General features: G+C 38.8%; 1 protein-coding gene across 1 annotated transcript in view; it reads left to right on the forward strand.

The window, feature by feature from the left end:
• Positions 1 to 1,638: 1,638 nt before the first annotated feature.
• TMEM255B (transmembrane protein 255B) overlaps positions 1,639 to 19,438 on the forward strand; it is a 53,883-nt gene continuing 36,083 nt past the window's right edge. The window contains 4 exon segments of the mRNA XM_065741088.1: positions 1,639 to 1,698; positions 5,578 to 5,618; positions 11,934 to 12,007; positions 12,010 to 12,156. Of these exon segments, the coding sequence (XP_065597160.1) occupies positions 1,664 to 1,698; positions 5,578 to 5,618; positions 11,934 to 12,007; positions 12,010 to 12,156 (297 nt within the window). The 5' untranslated portion in view covers positions 1,639 to 1,663.

Consider the following 19,438-nt stretch of genomic DNA (forward strand, 5'->3'; position numbering starts at 1 on the left):
TTGCCAGAGGTGAACAGCTGGGACACAGGCTGGAGGAGTGATGCCAGAGAATTACTGGAGAGTCCAATGAATTATTTCTTGATCTTTATTGGGAACACCTAACACATGCAGATGAAAGAGACACACATATGCTCAATAGGTGATATTTGTTTTCAGTAAAGTTACTTGGATTTCATTCTAAAGGCCTGGACTCCATTTGTCTGTTTTCTCCAGTGGAGAAAAGACAGCAAACACACAGATTTTTCTTATAAATGTGCCTATTTATTCATTGAAATTGTTTGATTTGGTTTGCAAGCCTGCCTTTTAAACTGGGTAACTTTAAATTGGATGCATAACTAAAATGACAAATTGGAAATGGCTTCTGTTTGCTCTTTGACTTCCTTCATTTCCTGTGTTTTGGTTTGCAGCAGAACTATCTTGTCTCACTCCCAGAGTCCAAAACAAACAAGCATACCTCTCTCACACCTTCCCCTCCCTGGTTTGTGCTGTTGCCCCCAGCATTCAACACAGTGCCAACTTCTGCCTCACCTTCAGGTGAATCCCAAGTGTGCAAACTGCTTTGTGAGACCACAGAAGGAGAGAAATTGCTTCTGTGCTGTGGGCAGGCTGTGGTCTTGCTGCAGGTCTGTGCTACCCAGTTGCAGCCTGGTGTAGCACAGCATTGCATGACTCAATGCTCCAGGGGTGATCCTGCATGATCTTGCCTTTTGGAGCAAAAGGAGCCTGAAAGGGGGACTGCAGGCTCCCTCAGTATTATTCCTTTAGGTGCATTTTGTTAATTTGTGTAACATACTGATTGCTGTTTACCTAAGTCTGTGCTGTGGACTGGTGCTCTGATATCAACAATCTGTGCCTGCTGTTCAGATATACCACCAAGTTAACAAAAGTAAGTGGCTTGAAGCATAATGAAATCAGTAAATGAGCCTGCTGATTTTCACTTCTGAGTGCTTGAATCCAAATCCTAGTTACAGTGAATGTACTTAATTGAGCAGCTACTACTTGAAAGGGTGTCCCCATACATCATTATCTGATGAGTTATATTACAGACGTGTTTCAGTGATATAGTTTGTTTTGCTTGTCTTAGTAGTAATGTGAACACCACATTCATTTTTTTTTTGCGATAGTGCGTAGAGCTCACATTCATCTTGTTTAAAATATAAATTTGTATATTCTGCCAAGATAGAGTTAAACTGGAACTTCACAAAGGTAAGCACTGTTCAAGGTTTGCAGGATTTGGCTTACAGATATTAACAACAACTTGATTATTTCAGAAGATAAGGCATAATCATTGTTGTCACTGACATTCGGTTCAGCTTAATAAAAGCTCGTACATGTGCCTGATGTGTGTGCGGTTCCAGCTAACTCTGTGTTTCCTAAATCTCTCTGTTGTTTGCCAGCAGTTTTCATTAATGGGGGAACAACGGTGGGTTAACAACAGAAGAGTTTAACAAAAGAAAACAGTTGATTATTTTGTCCTGCAATTTTTGCAATTCAAAACTCTTTTCTTCATCTTCTCCTCCCTCCCCCCCCCCCAACCCCCTTCCACTTTTTACAGGGCAATTTGCAAAAAGGAAGAAGACTTCACTTTGGTTCACAGTCTCTTTACTGGTGGTGTCCATTTTCATACTGACCATAGGTCTGGCAGCTACAACAAGAACAGAAAATGTTACTGTGGGAGGCTACTATCCAGGAATCATTGTGAGTTAAGAAACTTACTAGATAACTATATTAGCTGGATACAGGAAGAGCTCTAACTTATAAAAACAAAACAAAGAAAAATCAGTTGTGTTGCATTTCACAAAACGATGCTCATTTGTTTTGATCTAGACGTAGTGTGTGATTATGTAGGGGAGTAAACTCTGAACTGCCCTGAAGGGGGGCTCTTAGGGGGCACAGAGGGACCAAGTTTGTACCAAAAATCAATATGTTCAACTCATGGGCCTATGCTGGAGCCTGTTCATGAATTCCCATTTGTTACAAATGTGGGCATACAATTGACTGCACCACAGACATGGGATAGAGTTAAACGACCTTTTTTACTGCTTTTTTACTACACTTTTGGTGGTGCAAAGAGTCACTCTGCTCTTCTGTATGCATGCCAGGAATTCTGCTGGGTCCAGTGCAGGGAAAATGATATTGATGGGCATATAGAAGCTTCTCCCTAGAGTCTACCAATAATTCTACATCCTCCTGTACAGTTTTGGTATCTGTCCTCTTGTACAAGTTCCCCTTCCAAATCCTTGGTCTTGTTTCCACTTTTGGAACAGACCACCTAAACATATACCTGTGCTGGACATGAGGCTCTTGCTGCATCTGTTTAACTCTGTAGTGCACCTGTGTCTTCTGGGGAGGCCTTGCTGGTTCAGCCCCTATGGCTTTTTCCAATCTCAGAAGTGGTCAGACATGTCCAGAAGAGTGGAAAACTTTGGGAGATGAAAAGCTTTTTTAGATGAATGAACTGAATTTTAGAAAAAAAGAAAAAATAAGGGCACCAAATAGTCACGCTCCCTTATTTGGTTTCCTCTAGACAGCCAAGAGGAGGTAAAGGATGAAAGGTAAAAGAAAGAAAAGAGGTAGATAAGAAAGAAAAGATGTAGATACCAAAGAGTTATCAAATGTGTTGTAAGATGCTGTTAATTCTTGCTCTCTGTGAAATGAAATGCCCACAGAAGTGGGCATTTCATCCTTTAATACTCTAAATACATTTTGCATTGCCGTTAATAACTTAAGAGTTAGAACTGTTCCTCCTAATCGAGTCCTCTTGCATCTTACTGTAATGTTGAGAAACAGGTCTTTCAGAAAGATAATTTTGGGATAATGATCTATAAGGGGTGGTGTTTTAAAAATAGAACAAAAAGTAGTTCCAAGAATAAAATCTTAAAAGAATGACTCTTCCTTTCATTAAACTAAAATAGATATATTAATACTGATAAAAAATCTTCTGTACATTGAATTAAAGTATTTTAGAAGGCCACATTTTCTGCATTTGTTCCCTTGAAAGGAATCTCTTTTGGAAACTTGTGTTGAGACAGTGTAATAAGCCATAAACTCGTGCTCAGAAAAATCTATTTCAGTGTTTAGTTTCTTTTAGGAAGGAAACAGTATCTGTTCATTCTGAAAAATAAATTATTCGAATATTTTTTTCAATATTAACCATTAATAATCAAAATAGCTAGAATATATCAGAATGCTTTGGAAACAAAGCCTTTATTACTAATTTTTCCTTTGAAAAGATTGTTGATGTTCCTAAAATACAGAGTTCTTTTTCTGCACACGCTGTCTGATTGAAGTAACTGAGAAAGAGTGCTGATTAATTGGTATAAATATTTTGCAAACCATATATGATATCTATCCCAATCAGAGAAGCTCTGCTGTTCCTGCCCTGTTTTTTGAGATGGCTAACTCCAGTGCAGCACTGACAGATGACTCTGGGAAGAACTTTCAGAGCCCGGTAACCCTCAAAAGGTGCTCCTCTTCTCCACGGGCAGTAGAGGGAGCTTAGAAAACTGGTATAGCACTGATCCCAAACTTCTAAATAGCTAGAGCTTGGTAAGTGAATTCACATTACCTATTTGGGCTCAAAGAAGTTTAGGAGGTCAGACAGTGTCAGTTACAATAAAAAATAAGATCTAGTTCTCGTAGAATTTAACCATAAGAAAACAACTTTCAGGCTGGAAGTTGGAGCTTCTTCAACCTCACTTCCTTATAAATACTGTTTGTACTTAAATACTTCATATCACTTGTGTGACTACTGCTTACGTTTTTTAATTTTCTATTTTCAATCTTACAACAAGGAGACTACAGAGTCCATATATCCCAGTCATCATAATGGCTCTAATTCCCAGAGTTCTCAACCCGAGTAGCTTATTATCTTAACAGACAAGAAAAGCAGCACATCCAACACTAAACCAATCTCAGTAATGCTGTGGTTTTGCGGTATGATCTCTATCTGTGGTTCTGTGCCTTCTGATTTAATTGCTATTGTTCTTTATTTACTGTCATGTTTGTTCTTTTTCCTAGATGTGGATAATATTGCTCCACTCTCGCCACTGTATAATCCTTAAATGGGACTGCATGAGTTGCTGTACTTGGGATGAAAAATCGGGGTTGGAGCCAGCTGTCATTTTGATGCAGTTGTGTTGATTTGCAAAGTCGCTGTCCCCTGAACACAGAGTCCTTGCTCACAGTTCCAAGTCTCTCTCCTGTTCAGCAGTCAGCACAGACATGCTTCCACGCTCTTTTAGTCTCTGCTTTTCATACTTGTGCCTCCCTTTCACATAAATCTCCCCAAATCACTCAATAGCAAATTCCTTTTCCTATGTTTGCCTTTTTGAGAAGGAATTGTGGGTGCCTGATGTGATATTGAGCAATTACAGTGCTTATAAGAGATTTACTTTCTGATGTGAGCAGTTGTGCTTAAGAGCAAGGAGTTCAGGGGCCTCACTCAAGCTCTTGTCTGGGATACTTAGCCCCTAAAACCTTAATTGGGCTTGTAAAAGAGACTATGAACCTTGCTCCAGGAAGGGGTTTAGATTCCTTGACAGAAAAGTCATGCTCCATCCATGGAGTGGGTTGTGTAGGAGCTAAGGGGTTGGCTGAGGGCTTCTCCTAGGAGAGGAGCGCCAGTTGTAGCAAAGAGGGAAGCCAGGAATGTGGAAGTGAGGTGGTGGCAGAGTTATATAGTCAGTTAAGGCAGGGAGAGAGCACTTTGGAGAAAGACGGATGACACCAGCACTGCTGTGGCTGTTTTTAAATCTCTAAGCAGTTAACTCTTGGTTGTGGGGCACAAAAGAGACTCCTTTTATTCAAATAAACATGAGCCTGGTGGGAATCCTGATGCCAGAAAGCTAGAATGAAAGATTGGTTTCCCACTTTACCTCCTGCTGGACAAGAATCCAAGGGGTTTCCACCTCTCCAAACTTTCACAGGCCGCTAATACAGAGCAACATTTTCCTGCCAGCCTTGTTCTGAAGCAGCACTGTCAAGAACCAATGCTACTTTACTCCAGCTTTCTTTCCTCCTCTCTCCTGTTATGGTTGCAACTGTTGAAACTAGTGGTACTTGTCTTTTTGGCATTTTAGCAGGGACTTTTTCTGTGTGATAGTGTTTGGACATTAAAACAAAACAAATGCAACTGTAGAGGAATGAACTTGGGTCATCTGTTTTTTGAGGAAAACTCTTTGCAGTTGCCTGAAGCTCTACATTTTTCCAAAGTAATGATGTGTGGACTAAATGTCAGTGTTCTTTCCTCTTGCTTCACTTAATTTTTACTTTACAATTTGTAAGACAAATGATTATGGTAACAACAGCCATATATTTCCATAGACTTTCTTTTATTAGATTACAAGTTTTACTCTGAAATATTGAAGAGTTGGAATTCTGTTCGCTCCCTATTGCATTATATGATTTATGGCCGGTGATAATATTCATCTTTTCCCCTGACCCACCCCAAATAGTGGTATGATTGACCTGCTCAGATATCACTGCTGTGGTTTGATATGTTGACTAAATAAGCTGACCTCACATATTTCTGTTGGTTTTGTTCTTTACCTTAGCTTGGCTTTGGATCTTTCCTAGGGATTGTTGGCATCCACCTGGTAGAGAACAGAAGACAAATGGTAAGCAACATCATTTTTGTTTTAATTTTTTGTATCATGATGTCTTAAAAACACAAAAAATAGAGATTTTCAGTTGACTTAAAACTGCTCCACATGCTCCAAAATATTAGTCTTTTTTTTTCATGTTTTCTGAAAAGTTCCTGAGAAGTATGAAGTGGCCAGCAATTCTGTCTGTATAGGGCAAGGGATGATTTATGGGGTCATCACTTCTGACAATAAAATCTTGTTTGTTTGTTTTTTTAACTAAATTAATTTCAGCTGATTTAGTGAGTTGACCCAGAGGAGAGTCAGATGTTTGGCCAAGACTATGTAGCAGGGAAAAGGGAGGGGAGGGAGGCAGAATGCGTGTAATGTGCCAGTTTGGGCATCAATGTGCCAGGGATCAGCTCTGTTATAACAGGTGATCTCATCCTACAGAAGTTTCAGTCAACAATACTTTCCCCAAAATCTACATGTTAAAAAGGAGAATCTTGCTCTCAAGGTTCCTTGGCTAAATCAGACAGGATCTGATATTGCTCTGTTGGTTTATTTTTAGATTTAGCTTGGCTTTGCAAACCCCTTGCTTTTATTAATACGAGTAAGTTGTATAAAGTCCTTGGGACCACCTGGGTAAAGGAAGGTATACGGGACTGGGTTTGTAGAAAGTCTTGGAGTTTCCTTGCTCTCAGTGAAAAAATAGTACTGTCTTGGTTGAATGAAATCATGTCCAACGTGTACTTTACAGTACACTGATTATAGCTAAGCATTATGAAGTACAATTCATTTAATAATGCAGAGCCTTCATAGGTATAAATCAGATGAGAGGTGTTAAGCTTAGAGAAGGAAATGATTGATGTACCTTCTACATTTTACAAGCAATTTTTAAGTACTCTGTTGTGATTTCCTGTTTTCTTCTTAGTAACTCTCATCTTGATTTCATTATTTGTAGGCAAATTTATTTCATAATATCAGTTGGGTTTTTTTTTTTTGCTTTTTTTATTAAGCTGTATACTTTCATGTATACCACTCTACTTTGCAACTTAGATTTCTAGCTGTGCTTCCCAAAGAAATGAAATTGATAAAGCCATGAGGTTTGTCTGTATCTTTCTCTGTTCCACATTTTTGAATGTGTTGACCAATTTCAGGCCAATTCAGCAGGGAGGTAGAGACCTCAGAGATGCACAGATCCTTCAAATTTCATGAAAATGTGCAAGTGGGTAGAGAAAAGTGTAAATTACCCTGTGATGGTAAATGCTATGGTGTCAGCTCACCACCCTGGAAAACTAAGGATTCCAAATGGGATGTGATCTGTGAGACATAAATCTGCAACAGATCAGGCCTCATTAATTTTGCTGGTAACAAAATAGGTAATTTGTTTTCTAAGAACTATTGTCTCTGTTTCTAAATTGGAGACAAAGATGAATTCCAAGGTTCCAAGTTGCAAACTAAAGGGGGAGGGTAGATAGCATTGTCTTCCACAGCATTCATGCTAGTTTACTAACAACCATAATACTTTAGGGTTATTTTATTTTTCAGTTTTCCTCTGTACTGCCTCTTAGTTTTCCATTGCTAATGTCTTTACCAGAAAATGAAATGGCTGATAAAAAGAGATAAGGTGATGAGATGCTGCCAAAGCTTGTAAGACTCGATGTGTTGTATCATTTGCACAAGGATAGTGAATAAATTCAGTATTGTTAGTCCTAGAGCCTGTTTGCATTTCCCAGCATGAAACAAGGAAAACTGCTTTCTACTAATAACAGTTATGATCTGAAATACTGTTTTGTTAATGAACAGACCAAGAAAATAACTAGAAAGTTTAATTCTGCTTCTTGTTCTGAGTATCATCCACAGTAGGCTAAGCCTTTAATGCTGTCCATGCTAAGGCTGAGCAGCTTGCTATCACATGTTTCAGAAATGAATTGGCAAGGGTTTACATCATGCTACAACTGAGGGAAGCAGCCTGGTCTGTAGCTGAGTATGTACAATTGGAAAGGTTTAGAGCAACTTAAAATTTGCAGGCATCAGTAAGATTGTACAGACTTTACAAAGAGGGCACGGAGGAAAAGAAATTATTTACTCAGTAATTTCTGTTTTAACTGGAATTCCTTTGAACAGTTGCTTCTGTATAATTTTAATTCAACCCAATGAATCTCTGACAGTATTTTGGCCTTGGTAATGAATCAATACTTCATTCTTTTTTTTTTTTCTTTTGTAATTGAAAATTAAAGCGGGTTCAGTTACATTAGAAGAAAATGGTGCACCTGTTTTTAATTGATATTTTCTTCTTAGATCTATTTTACTTTTTATCTTGAAGTTGTATTTATTTGTGATCTGCCCTCTGTATGTCTGACTTTTTTCGTGGTTGATGGAATGCTAAGTGCAGTATGAAATATTAATGATTAGCAGAGCTTGTCCAGCCCTCAATAAATGTAAACACAGAGTTTGAGAAAGAATGAAAGTATGCATAGGCAGAATGGACAATGGCTTGTTCTTAAAACACAACATTAATAGTGTTGCACTTCTTTGACCTTGTTCTTGGCATCCCAGAGTCCACACTGGAACTTCAATGTGCTGACCAAGGTATAACCTTTATTTTAAAGGAACTGCTACTTGCAGAATCAGGTTCTGCCTCATTGACTAGCATGATTTCACTTGAGCACTCAACATTTATGGCTTCCCTCTGTTATGCAGACCTTGGCACCAGCAGAATAAAATCTAAGGATAAGATGCCTTTGCACCAATTCAGGATGTTTATAACAAGCAGACAGCAGAAACTGAAGCATAATGTGTTGCTGTTCCTTTTTTCCTCCCTTGCCCCCTGCAAAATAGGCTATAGTTTAAAGAACAGAGCGTAGCTTTAAGTCATTACATTCCAAAGGCACATAGTCCAGATAGGTGTGTGGAAGATATTACAATGCTTAAATCAAATGCAACTGATTGTATGACATGAATTATCCTTGCTTATTTGCTTGCTTGCCTGCTATCTTCTCACAATGTAGTACAATGTATTTCTGATTAGAAAACAAGAAGCAAAAATTAGATACAGAGATAGGGAAGGCTGAAACACTCTGTGAGTTTGTCAGTAGAGCAGAGTTGAAAGCACTAAGCAGTGCTGAACAGGCACCTCTTTCAGCACAGTCCTTGGCATTTCCAACAGGATTGTTGAAAGTGTTGTAAGAGGTTCCTTGTCAGATAAATGTGGAGATGGCACAAGCTATCACCATGAAACTAGACAGTCTTTAAATGCTCAAGGTTGGTGAGACATCACACATATTTTTTTAGATAGCTCAATGGAAAAAATCAAGCACTGCCTCGCACTTTCCACTCACACCTCTCTCTCATGCCAATCTCATCAAACCATACTGTTCACAAGGCTGAAAATGAGCATGCTGAAATTTCAGTGCCTCCAAGAGTCTGCAGCAGGTCTGAGACCTGTATTTATACACTGCTGAAACTTATTTTTTTCCCCTCACACTAACATACAGCTTTCTTGCTGACATGTCTAGGACATACTCAAATTAAAAGTAATGCTCAGCTGACTGAACAAGGTCCTTGAGTTGTAGTGATTTTAGCTGAGGACATGATGCTTCTGTCAAAACTGGAAAGCACAACCAAGACTAAAACATGTATCTCTACATACAAACAGAAAAGACAATACTATTTCTTCAGACTTCTCAAGGGATGCTAAGTTTAGGTGCCTTAATATACTTGCTTCTCTGTCAACAATAATCAGACTTCAAATTAAGTTATGAGAAGCAGCTACAGCTGAAGTTGGAGAAACAAAGCAGTAATTCTCCCTTCTTAGTTGTTTGCACTTATCTGACAGTACTGAGATGTGTGTAAGGTAGTAGTTCAGTGTTATTTCTGAATCTTTTCTTGCCACTGGACTTCGTTGTAAAATAAAAGCTTTTCTGAGGAATTATATGTGTGGGCCATTTTTTGGAGGCATAAGAACATATCCTTCTCAACTATTTAAACTCAGTCATATTCAAATAATAGCTTATGTTATGTTCATCAGAAAATACCCACTGGACATTTTGTATGAAGGTGGTGGTTAGTAAAAGGTATATGAAAAAAAAAAAAGATCAGTGAGGATACCTACTCTGCTCTATTCAGACAAATTGTACTTCATCTTGTTTTTCTTGCCAATTGAGTGAAAGGAATTGGCTTTAGTGCAGATTTTCATAAAAAATACTAATTGCTATATAAATTGACAGATTTCATACCACATATTAAGCTAATTAAAGCCTCAAGTTTACATAAAGAGAAATATTGTTAAAATTCTGTAGATATCACAAATACATGGAAGAAGTCCTTGCTGTAGTACCAGAGGAAATGCAGATCATGTGAAGGTAATCGTTTTCATTACTAAGTTACTAAGTCTTGCTGGAATTCAAGCTGCCAAGAAAGTCAACAGCACTTCTATTTTTCAGTGATTATTTTTTTGTGTGCTTATATTTCACACTGTTCAGGGAATAATAACAACAGAATAAATTAGTAATCAACCTTATCTTGTTTAGCACCTTTAAAATGATGACAGCTGAAAAGTCCTATTACCATATTTTCAGTCATAAATGTGTGCTAGATTTTGTGGTGTGATTTAACAGCACATATCATAAGCAGGCTCAGAGATTTATATACAGGTAAACAGTTCAGGTTGACAATGACACTTGTATGAGCTCAAACATAACTCTTTTTACTTATCTGTATTTCTTTCAAAATGTAACAGCGTCTTCTTAGCTGATAAATTCAAACAGCTTATTCTTGGAGAACTTCTTTCATAGATCATTACTATGCTCTAACATCTTCCAGGTCTCTTAGGTTTAGCTCCTGGACTGTTGTCATGAGGTGCTCTGTAGAGGCATCTCCTCTCCTTAGGTTCTATAAGGAGCCTTTAAGGGTGATGTAGACTAGACTATTGAGTTTTAGGTAGCAAAAGAGTGGTAAAAATAATCCCATGTTAAGTGACAGTTATATTTATCTTCTGTAATACTGAGGAGATCACAAGAGGTATTGTACTGTAACTGCACAGATTTAGAACAGGGCAGCCTGTGTGTAGACTGTCCAGTCTCCTTTTATGCTATAAACATGGTGCAGACTTGGATGTTAGCTCCCTTATTTGGCAAGAGGCTGTTCTGAAACCCTTTTTTAATACTTTTGGAGGAGAATTTTGCATGTGGTCAACGCATAATAATGCCCATGGTAGTTCTGGGCATTATTCCCTGTCATGAAGGAAGATTCACATGTAGAACCAAGGCAAATAACTCGAGATATTCTGAAGGCTCAGCTGCTTTAGCTGAAGAGATGGGGGACAGGTATGTATGTGTATGGAAGCACCTTCCAAAGTGAAAGCAAGTGAAACTAAAAAAGAAAACTTTATAGGCAATAAAAATGTAGGTAGTTGGAAAGTTATTTATATTCAATTTTAGTTAGTATGTTACAAGATACTTTTCTATTAGTATTAAGTATTTCATGAATGACAGATCTAGTTTGAATATGTTCAATTTTTTTTGTGCCATTCTTTGACCTTGTGCATTAAAAAAATCATTATTTCCAATATATAATAAATGCAAACATACAACTACAGTATAGACATCAAAGTCATTTTATCACACCTCTTGTCTTCTCTAAGGTTTACATGAGTACTGTTTGAAGTATTTGCTCATTCTGAATGTTGAGTATGTGGTGGTATTTTCTGCTATTTTTTTCCCCATGTGCAGTGTTTTTTGCAGAGTAAGAATTTAAGTCCAAAGGTGCTTCTGGTTCAAATAATTGCTTAAGGCAGGGGCAACTTCAAAGTTAGATCAGGTTTTGCTGATTCACGTGGACTGAATATCTGCAGAGCTGTGGTTGATTGCCTCCCCTTCCATGATGTCCTCAGCTTGATTAGGGTAAACCTTACTCAGGCTTAATGAAGATATCCAACAGTCCTGGCACCAACAGAGGCACCCTGAGGGACACAAATCTCACCTGACTGCCCACCCACTGACCACCGTCTGTGGTCCCAGCTGCTTTCCAGCCATCTTATATTCCACCCACACAATCTCTTTTGCTCCAGTGCAGCTATAAAAAAAGAGCCCTGGCAAGATGGGTAATTGATCTGAGTTGCCCAATTATGCAGTGGCTGTTGGCAGTCTATCTTGTATGCTAACCACATATTTCTGATAACAGGAACCACAGACTTGGAGAAAGAGACCAGGATATTACATTGCTGCTCCAGACCAGTTACAGCATACCTACAGATATTCCACCAATTGCACCTAGCTGCAGCACAGTATGGTGGTTATTTCCCTCTCATCTGACTCTATGCCAGTCTGTTTGTTGTACCAGTCCCAGGTCTTACCCACCTTTGGTACCACGTGACACAACATGGTGCTAGGTCAGACTTGGAAAAGAAACCACCCTGTTTTCACTGTTGTCTTTAGCAGAAGGAAATGCCACATTTATTACAAAGGAGGAACCTGTAGGAAAGAGAGACTTTCATTTCCATTTTGAGAGCTTTCTTGGCAATCATAATGACTTCAGTTTGCTTCTGGAAGCTTTTATTGTACAAATACAGGTATGTACATATACATGTATGTGTGTTTGTATGTGTGTATATATGTATATATATACATGCACCAGCACAGTTTATTCTCAACACTGCAATTTTTTAAGGTTTGCACTGTTTTATTGAGTCTGAGACTTAAGAAACAAATTCAGTTTAAATCTCCCATCTTGTTAAATGGAAGTCTTTAAGGATGTAGTCCTTTAAGATCTGTGCTTAGAAACAGTATGGAGAATTAAGGGCATAATGGGATGTTTGTTTTTTTTTTTTCTTTACTAGTTTGTCTTCTCATGCTGTTTATGTAATAAAAGCATTATAGTCATGCAGCTGAGAACAAAAGTAAACTTTACGACCCATTAAATGTGTTTGTGGAACAATAGGAAAATAGATTAATTTCCCAAGCAAGCGGGAGACAGGATAAAAAGAATCTTCGTAAGGAATACTGGATAAATGTTCACATGTGCATGGATGATAAGGTGAGATGGGATTATGTCCAGAAAAAAAAGCAGTTTCTGATCCTCTGTTTGCAGAATTAAAAAGATGAGTACCCCAGTTGGCCAGATGAGATCTTCCAGACACAGCAGGCAAAACACCACTGCATGAAAATTTGTAATTTGACTGTAATGCATTTTTTATAAACAGCATGCATGTCTTAGAAAACAATGCAGTCATGGTAATGTGAAAGAGGATTTATATAAACAGATTTTGGTGTTAAGTACATGCTGCTAAATAGTGTATAAGTAGTCTTCATCCATATGAATTCCACCACATTTCACCAGGGAGCACAAGGTCATGACATGCAGCATTCTATTTATTTCTGTTTTATTGTTTTCATACGACTCTGAACAGCTGCCTCTGTTTAAGTGATGAAATGTTACTCTTTAATGAGTATCAGTAATGAGGAGCATCCAGGTAAGGAAATATGGGACGGATTCCTACAAAGTCAGCACAGCTGACCAGTGGATCTACATTTGTTTCACTTTTATCCCCATCTATTTTAATGGTGTATTTAATTTCTGCTCCTTATCTATGTGTTTGATATTCCTAAATTTGCAACCCTTTTAAGCCACTTAAATAAGTGCTTTAGCTGATGCTTGCATTCTTACAGCTCTGAAGCTCTTATTGGAATAAGGCTTGCTTAGGCTGTTTCCCAAACCATTGTGTTTATGTTGTTGTTTTCTGTATTATATTATTCTGTCATCATCAAATCTAAGGCATCCTCCTCTCCTTCCACACTGCCCTTCTTGCTCCCCTGTCCTAGGCAAATGACTGAGGGAAAGTAGTGATGTGGAGAAAAGACAATACGAATCAGAGCAACCAACATCGAGGGAATGGAGGAAGTATTGACAAGATATTGATTTTGGCAGCATGTATACTTCCTCATCTAGGCTTCCTCTCTAGCCTGTGGAAGAAAGTCATACCTTCAAAAGGTGATTAATCACATCCTGTAAAAGATGTAGAAAGTTTCTGGAAGTGCTTGGCCCCCTGTTGGCTACAGAGAAGCAGAGATGGGCAGCTGAGATAAGTACTTACCTTTTAAGTAGCTGGAGTTAGGAATGATGAAATCCATCACTAAGGGGAATTTTCATAGAAGCTGTACCACATATAAACAATGCTCTTGGTTCCACCCAGTTGACTGTGTAAGAACTAGCACTTCATCTTGCATGGTGCACTGCAACATTCATCTTTCAGAAGTATGTACTGAGACTTCACACCCTGTGTGAACAGTGATCTTCATATGCTCTGGGGGAATAAAGGAGTACCAAGAATAAAACCTAACCCCACATTGAGATTAAAAATACTACTTTAGGTTGCCTTCTGTTTTTTGTCTTGGGAAATGTGAAACAAGTGCAGTTCAGCCTTTCATCTGACTCTGGTTTAGCAAGATCTGCTGGAGTCCAATAGCTGGGACTGTCCTGAGTCTTCAGCAGACATGAAAGATATTGCATCAGCAGTGATGGTAATTTTAACTGAGCTAAGACAAGCATTTATTCATTATGAACAAATTATCTTGAATTTATTATGTGCTCTTTATTTACACATACATCAAAATCATTCTCTGATTGCAGTGTAACAGTGACTCCAGTTTTAAAGTCTAAGTGCATGTAAATTGCTTTGATGGAGGTTGATTTCATTCATTTGCTTGGTCATTCTGGTAAATATTCACCCATAAAACAATTTGAAATAGTTGTCTGGCTGTTCTAGATCTGATTTGTAGCTGTCATTAGATTCTGAGAGAAGGAAAAATACATCGATAACTTTTCGTGTTTCATGTTTCATAATGGCTAGTTATTGAATTCCCACTATTCTCTTAATCATCTTTGTATAGCATTTTTCACAGAAACTGTATCTTCAAACTAAAACTAAAAGAAAAGACAGGATACATTACAGAAAGATAAGGAGAAAGTGGATCAATATAAATAATGGCTTAGTTCAAGAAAGCATTTCTGGAGGGTGAAACCATGTGAGAGACCTAGACTAGGGAACCGAGTTAGTCATACAGAGTTTTTATTTGGACAATACAGTGTTAAGGCAAAATGTTTCTGTTATGCTTTTCTACACGACTGGAGTTACAAAATAGTTAAAAGTGCTCTTCCCAAAAACTATGAGAGTGGCACAGCAACCTCTGGCTGCCAGGGAGGGGATGGGAGAATGGGAGAGGTGCTGTGTGCACAGATGGCTGGGAAAGCTTTGTGAAGAAGCTTAACAGTAGTGTTAAGGGGTGGGTTTGATCAATGGGCTTTGATGCCCTAAAGAGAAATGCCAAGCAAAGAGAGCTGCTTGGGAATGGCTGATATGTTTGTGGTGATGTCATTTAATCCTATTTGACAAAGCAGTGGTGAAGACACCATAAAAGAGAGTTCTTTTATTTCAAAATAAAAGCAAGAATTTAAGATTAGTGGTGACAAGGAGACAGCAAGGAACATGATGAGGGATGTAGAAGTAATAATAAACGGGTGCTTCTCAAACAGGGGTGCCAGTATGATAGATGGTAAAAACTATTATGTCAAAAGTGATGGAAAAAGAAGTTGCATAATAATAAAATGCTTGTTTAGAAAGCATGTAGCTGAAGGAAACTGAACCAAAGCCAGTTAAACACTTAGTAAAACAAAGTGTGCAGGGAGATTTGCTAGGAAGAAGTCACTGAGCATGAGCAGAGGTATCCATGAGAACGTACAGCAGAGAATCCAGTGTCAGTAGTAGAAGCAGATGTAAAACAGCAGTAGTGCTGCCTAGTGACTCAGGTAACTGTAAATATCCGCGGACCTAGGGAGGATGTGTGCACACACTTAGCAAGAATATTGTGTGGACGCTTCCCTGTGTGGTTGCTATCTCAATTTCCACATCATGCAGCATGGCATGTCTCTCTTTCTCCTGTCCCTAAGGGCCCAGGTGCTGGTACTATGTAGTGTTGTGTTGTTTGGCTATGTCCAGCATGAAGTGTCCTAGATCTCAGAGGGATAGGAATTTCTGTGGCAGCCAAAACACTCAGTCATGAGGTACATTGCTCCATGCAGCTGAGCTGTGTGAGACACCTCCTGCCATGGGACCTGGCACATCCGTCACACAATGCAGCGCATGTTGTCAATATGATCAGATGCTAATTTCTCTCATCCCCATAACTGTCACAGCAAATGTCATAAGTTCCCAGTAACTCAAGGAATTTGTTTACCTGACCAGTAAAGAAACTTGCCCTGTCCTCAAGATCTTTCTGTGTGCTAGGAGGAGCTGGAGTAAGCAGATTCAGATGTCTGTGCTCCCTTGGTGTTACTCAGCTGTGCTACACAAGCTCTCATGGGCTAGAGGAGAACTGGGATTAAATAACTTTCTTGCACATTTCCCTCCTTGTACACTCCTGTAAGTCCTTTGTGACTGTGACTTGAGTAATTAATGAATTATCTGCACAAGCTGGGCAACAAGATCACTGGAGGAGATTAAAAAAAAAAACAGCAGTATGCATTAACTGTGCCCGCATAGGGCATAAATTGACTGTATCAAAGGCGTAAAAGAAGATGCCAAGACCAAGAATTCTGTCTTTTACCATTCTGCTCTTTAGGATGTGGGGCAAGGAAAATAGGAGACATTTTCTGAATTGAAGTGTTGGCTTTATTTTGAAAGTGGGTTTTGATCTTGTTTGTTTTTTTTTCTCCTTAGCATAACTGATATCCCTAATGTGATTTCTGTGTTCTGAACCAACATTTGTTTATCTAATTAATTCTGCCCTTTTGTGCATGTGAATTTGCTTAAATTTCTCATGGGACCTTTCCCTTGCCTGTGTTCCACCAACTGGCCTTTCACAGTGCTGTTTTTCCTAATTATCCCTGACACAATACTGGAAAACAGTGAATTTCTTCTCGGGCAGAAAAACAAAAGTCTCCTTGATCACAAACAGCACAATAAATCCAGCCCTTATAATTGATTCACTACAGCTAAAACCTACCTTCTATTTCAATAATTCCCAGGAATGCAAATTACACAAAAGAGGTGAGATAACCTAATGGTTTCTGCCAGTACTTCTGCTTTCCTCCCTTCTGCCTTGGCCACTTAGTCCCACCCTCTCATTTGCACTGGGTCTAATGCTTTTCTCCTCTTACAGTAACCTGATTTAACTCACTTTGGGGAACAGCTTTCTGCCTAGAGAGTGAATTGCCATGCAGTTTCATTCACCATGTTATTAGGTGTCTCACCTCTGGAAGCAAGTGATGTTCATTTATGAGATCCAAGCCCCAGCCCTTGTCTTCCAGAACTGTAACAGCACCGGTGCTCTTAAGCCACAGATATTTACTGTGTTCTTTTTCTCCCCTCCTTCATCTTCCAGCCAATCTGAGAAATAGTTCTTCAGCTGTTATTTAGACAGTCAGAAAAATCTGTCATCATTAGGAATTTGTGTCATTGTAACTAGTGCTATGACTGGAAGTGGCATTGATGAATAATGAACATGATAGTCCTATCTCCTGTGGTGTGACAGTCCTCCAGGTGATCCTGAATTACAGCGGTGCTATTATTGAGGAATCAATCTTTGGAAATAATAGGTTGGCAGGCCATAATTTGTGAAGCACATCACCTCCTGTAGTGAGAAATCTAATTGGACCAGTTGTGAAAACCAGTGTAGGAGCCTTACTTGAGCTCAATTTTGATCACAGAATCAAAGCTTCTTTCCTAAGGGCAAGGGGAAAAAGTACCCATTGTGGGAAGGGATGAGCTACAAAGAAGAGGATTTTCCAAATTAGAGAAAATTAATTCATAATTGAAAGTACTTTCATGGCTTCTCACAACACAGGGAGTATTTAGTTGCTAGCAGCATCTCAAATGCAAGGCAACGAATTTTCTTGTCTTAGCTTTGCAAGATATTAATCTACAGCCCTATTAAGGTGTCATAACAGATGCAGTTCCTGGCTGAGATTGCGCTGCATGTGAAGTCATTGTCATTTATTAAGCCTCTACTATGTTCTGAGTTTGGAGACATAGGGAAATCAAACCAGTAAAAAGCTCCATGAAATAAGCTTTATTTTTGGGAATGTACTGCCAGCCTACAACAAACTGGCCTGTGTCTGTCTTTTCCTGATATGTTTGTTAGAACCTGCACATGGCATAACCTGTACAAAGCCTTTTGAAAGCTCTCACTTCTCAGAGAAAAACACATTGAGTAACAACGCTTCTCAGTTTACATTGATGAGGATAATTGTCTGGAAAAAAGTCCCAGATAGACTTGATGAAGAGCAGAATGCTTGGAGAGATTGAAGGCTGTGCAATGGAAAAGTTATTTAGAATGAACAAAGCGGGTCTGTTAGATTTAATATAACTTATATTTGCTACCAGAGTGATTTGGAAAACAAAAATCCATACATTTTCTAAAGTTTCAGATCTACTTAGTCTAAATTGAGAAGATGAGGCACCTCAGAAGGCATCTGATGGTAGAAGGAATTTACACTATTTGAACAGTCATGCTTTGTTATCTGAAAGCAAATAAGGGCTGACAGAGCCACCAAGATACCAGGTATCTGCCAGAGCTACCTGGGACCTAGTGAAACTCATGGAAATGTTTCACAGGAATATTGAAAACAACTGGTGAGGTTACAGCCTCTAGATTGTTCTGAGGGTTGACATCATTTTCTGTGTCTGCTGCATGTCTCATTGTATGACATAGGTGACAGCATGCCAGCCAGGTCTGATTCAGCATACAAAGGGCATGGGTACTTGAAGTGTATGAGTCAAGTGGGTACCTGGCTGCAGCCAGTGTGGCCACATCCAGGGGCTGTCCCTGGCACAGGTTCTTCAGCAGGCTTATTTGCACAAGACAGTGAATGAACGCGCTATGTCTGCTGAAGAACAATTTTCACTGTTTAGTAACTGATTTCATGTTTCCCTTGTAAGTAACCATATTATTGAATTGTGTACCAGGATCAAGAGCAGACATGTTCTGGTACTGACAGGCATAGAGAAGCCTGACTGCACAGCAAAGTAACAGCAAGAGCTAAACTGTATCTTGAACAACTGCTAGAATATATTGTTATGAATAATGAATAGTTTTCCTGACAAAGCATACTGCTGTTAAAAATGGAGATGTAATGATGTGATGGATCAGTATTTATTTTTTAAAAGTGCTACCCTATCTAACAAAATTCTGTGTATATTAGTGGAGTGTGCTGCTTTTCTTTCTTGACACAGATAGGCTTGGTAAACTCACAGCTCCAGCAATTACCCACTACTCAGGAAAATTAGCTTTTGAATTTACAACAGCTCTCCATTTGGCTGTTTTGGCTGCAGTTTTGAGAAGAAACTCAATTTTTAATTTGTTTATGTGTTTCTTGCACTCTCAGTGAGCAACAGAAGGCTTGAGGAAGAATATAAATTTTATTTCAAGGAATTGTGTTGTAATTGTACTTATTTTATCTATCTGAAACATACGTAAGTCAGAAGTACCTCAGCTGAGATGCAGGCACATTCTGCTTCTTCTGCCTTGTAATAAATATTGCTTCCAGCATTAAGTGAGCCTCTTAATTCCAAAGAGATCACTCACTGAAGTGGTTGTTGGCAGGCATGAATAAGAATCTGACATGAACATCTCTGACTTCTGTGCAGCTCCTTGAATGGAGAAATGCTCATCAAGGAGGGCAAAGTCAACTGTAGTTTCTGTACATGTTACAATTTAACATGCACCTTTGTATGTGTTCTCTTGCAGCTATATAGTGAAACTGAAAGGCCAGCATACTCTCATTAGGTGATATAAGCTACCTCAAAATGTTGGTTTGGGGATGGCAAATCATCAGTAAGTTACTCATGTGTGAAATGA

The sequence above is a fragment of the Cyrtonyx montezumae genome, unplaced genomic scaffold (genome assembly GCF_038088225.1).
Source record: "Cyrtonyx montezumae isolate F1298 unplaced genomic scaffold, pur_monq_1.0 scaffold_3, whole genome shotgun sequence".
Classification (NCBI taxonomy): Eukaryota; Metazoa; Chordata; class Aves; order Galliformes; family Odontophoridae; genus Cyrtonyx; species Cyrtonyx montezumae.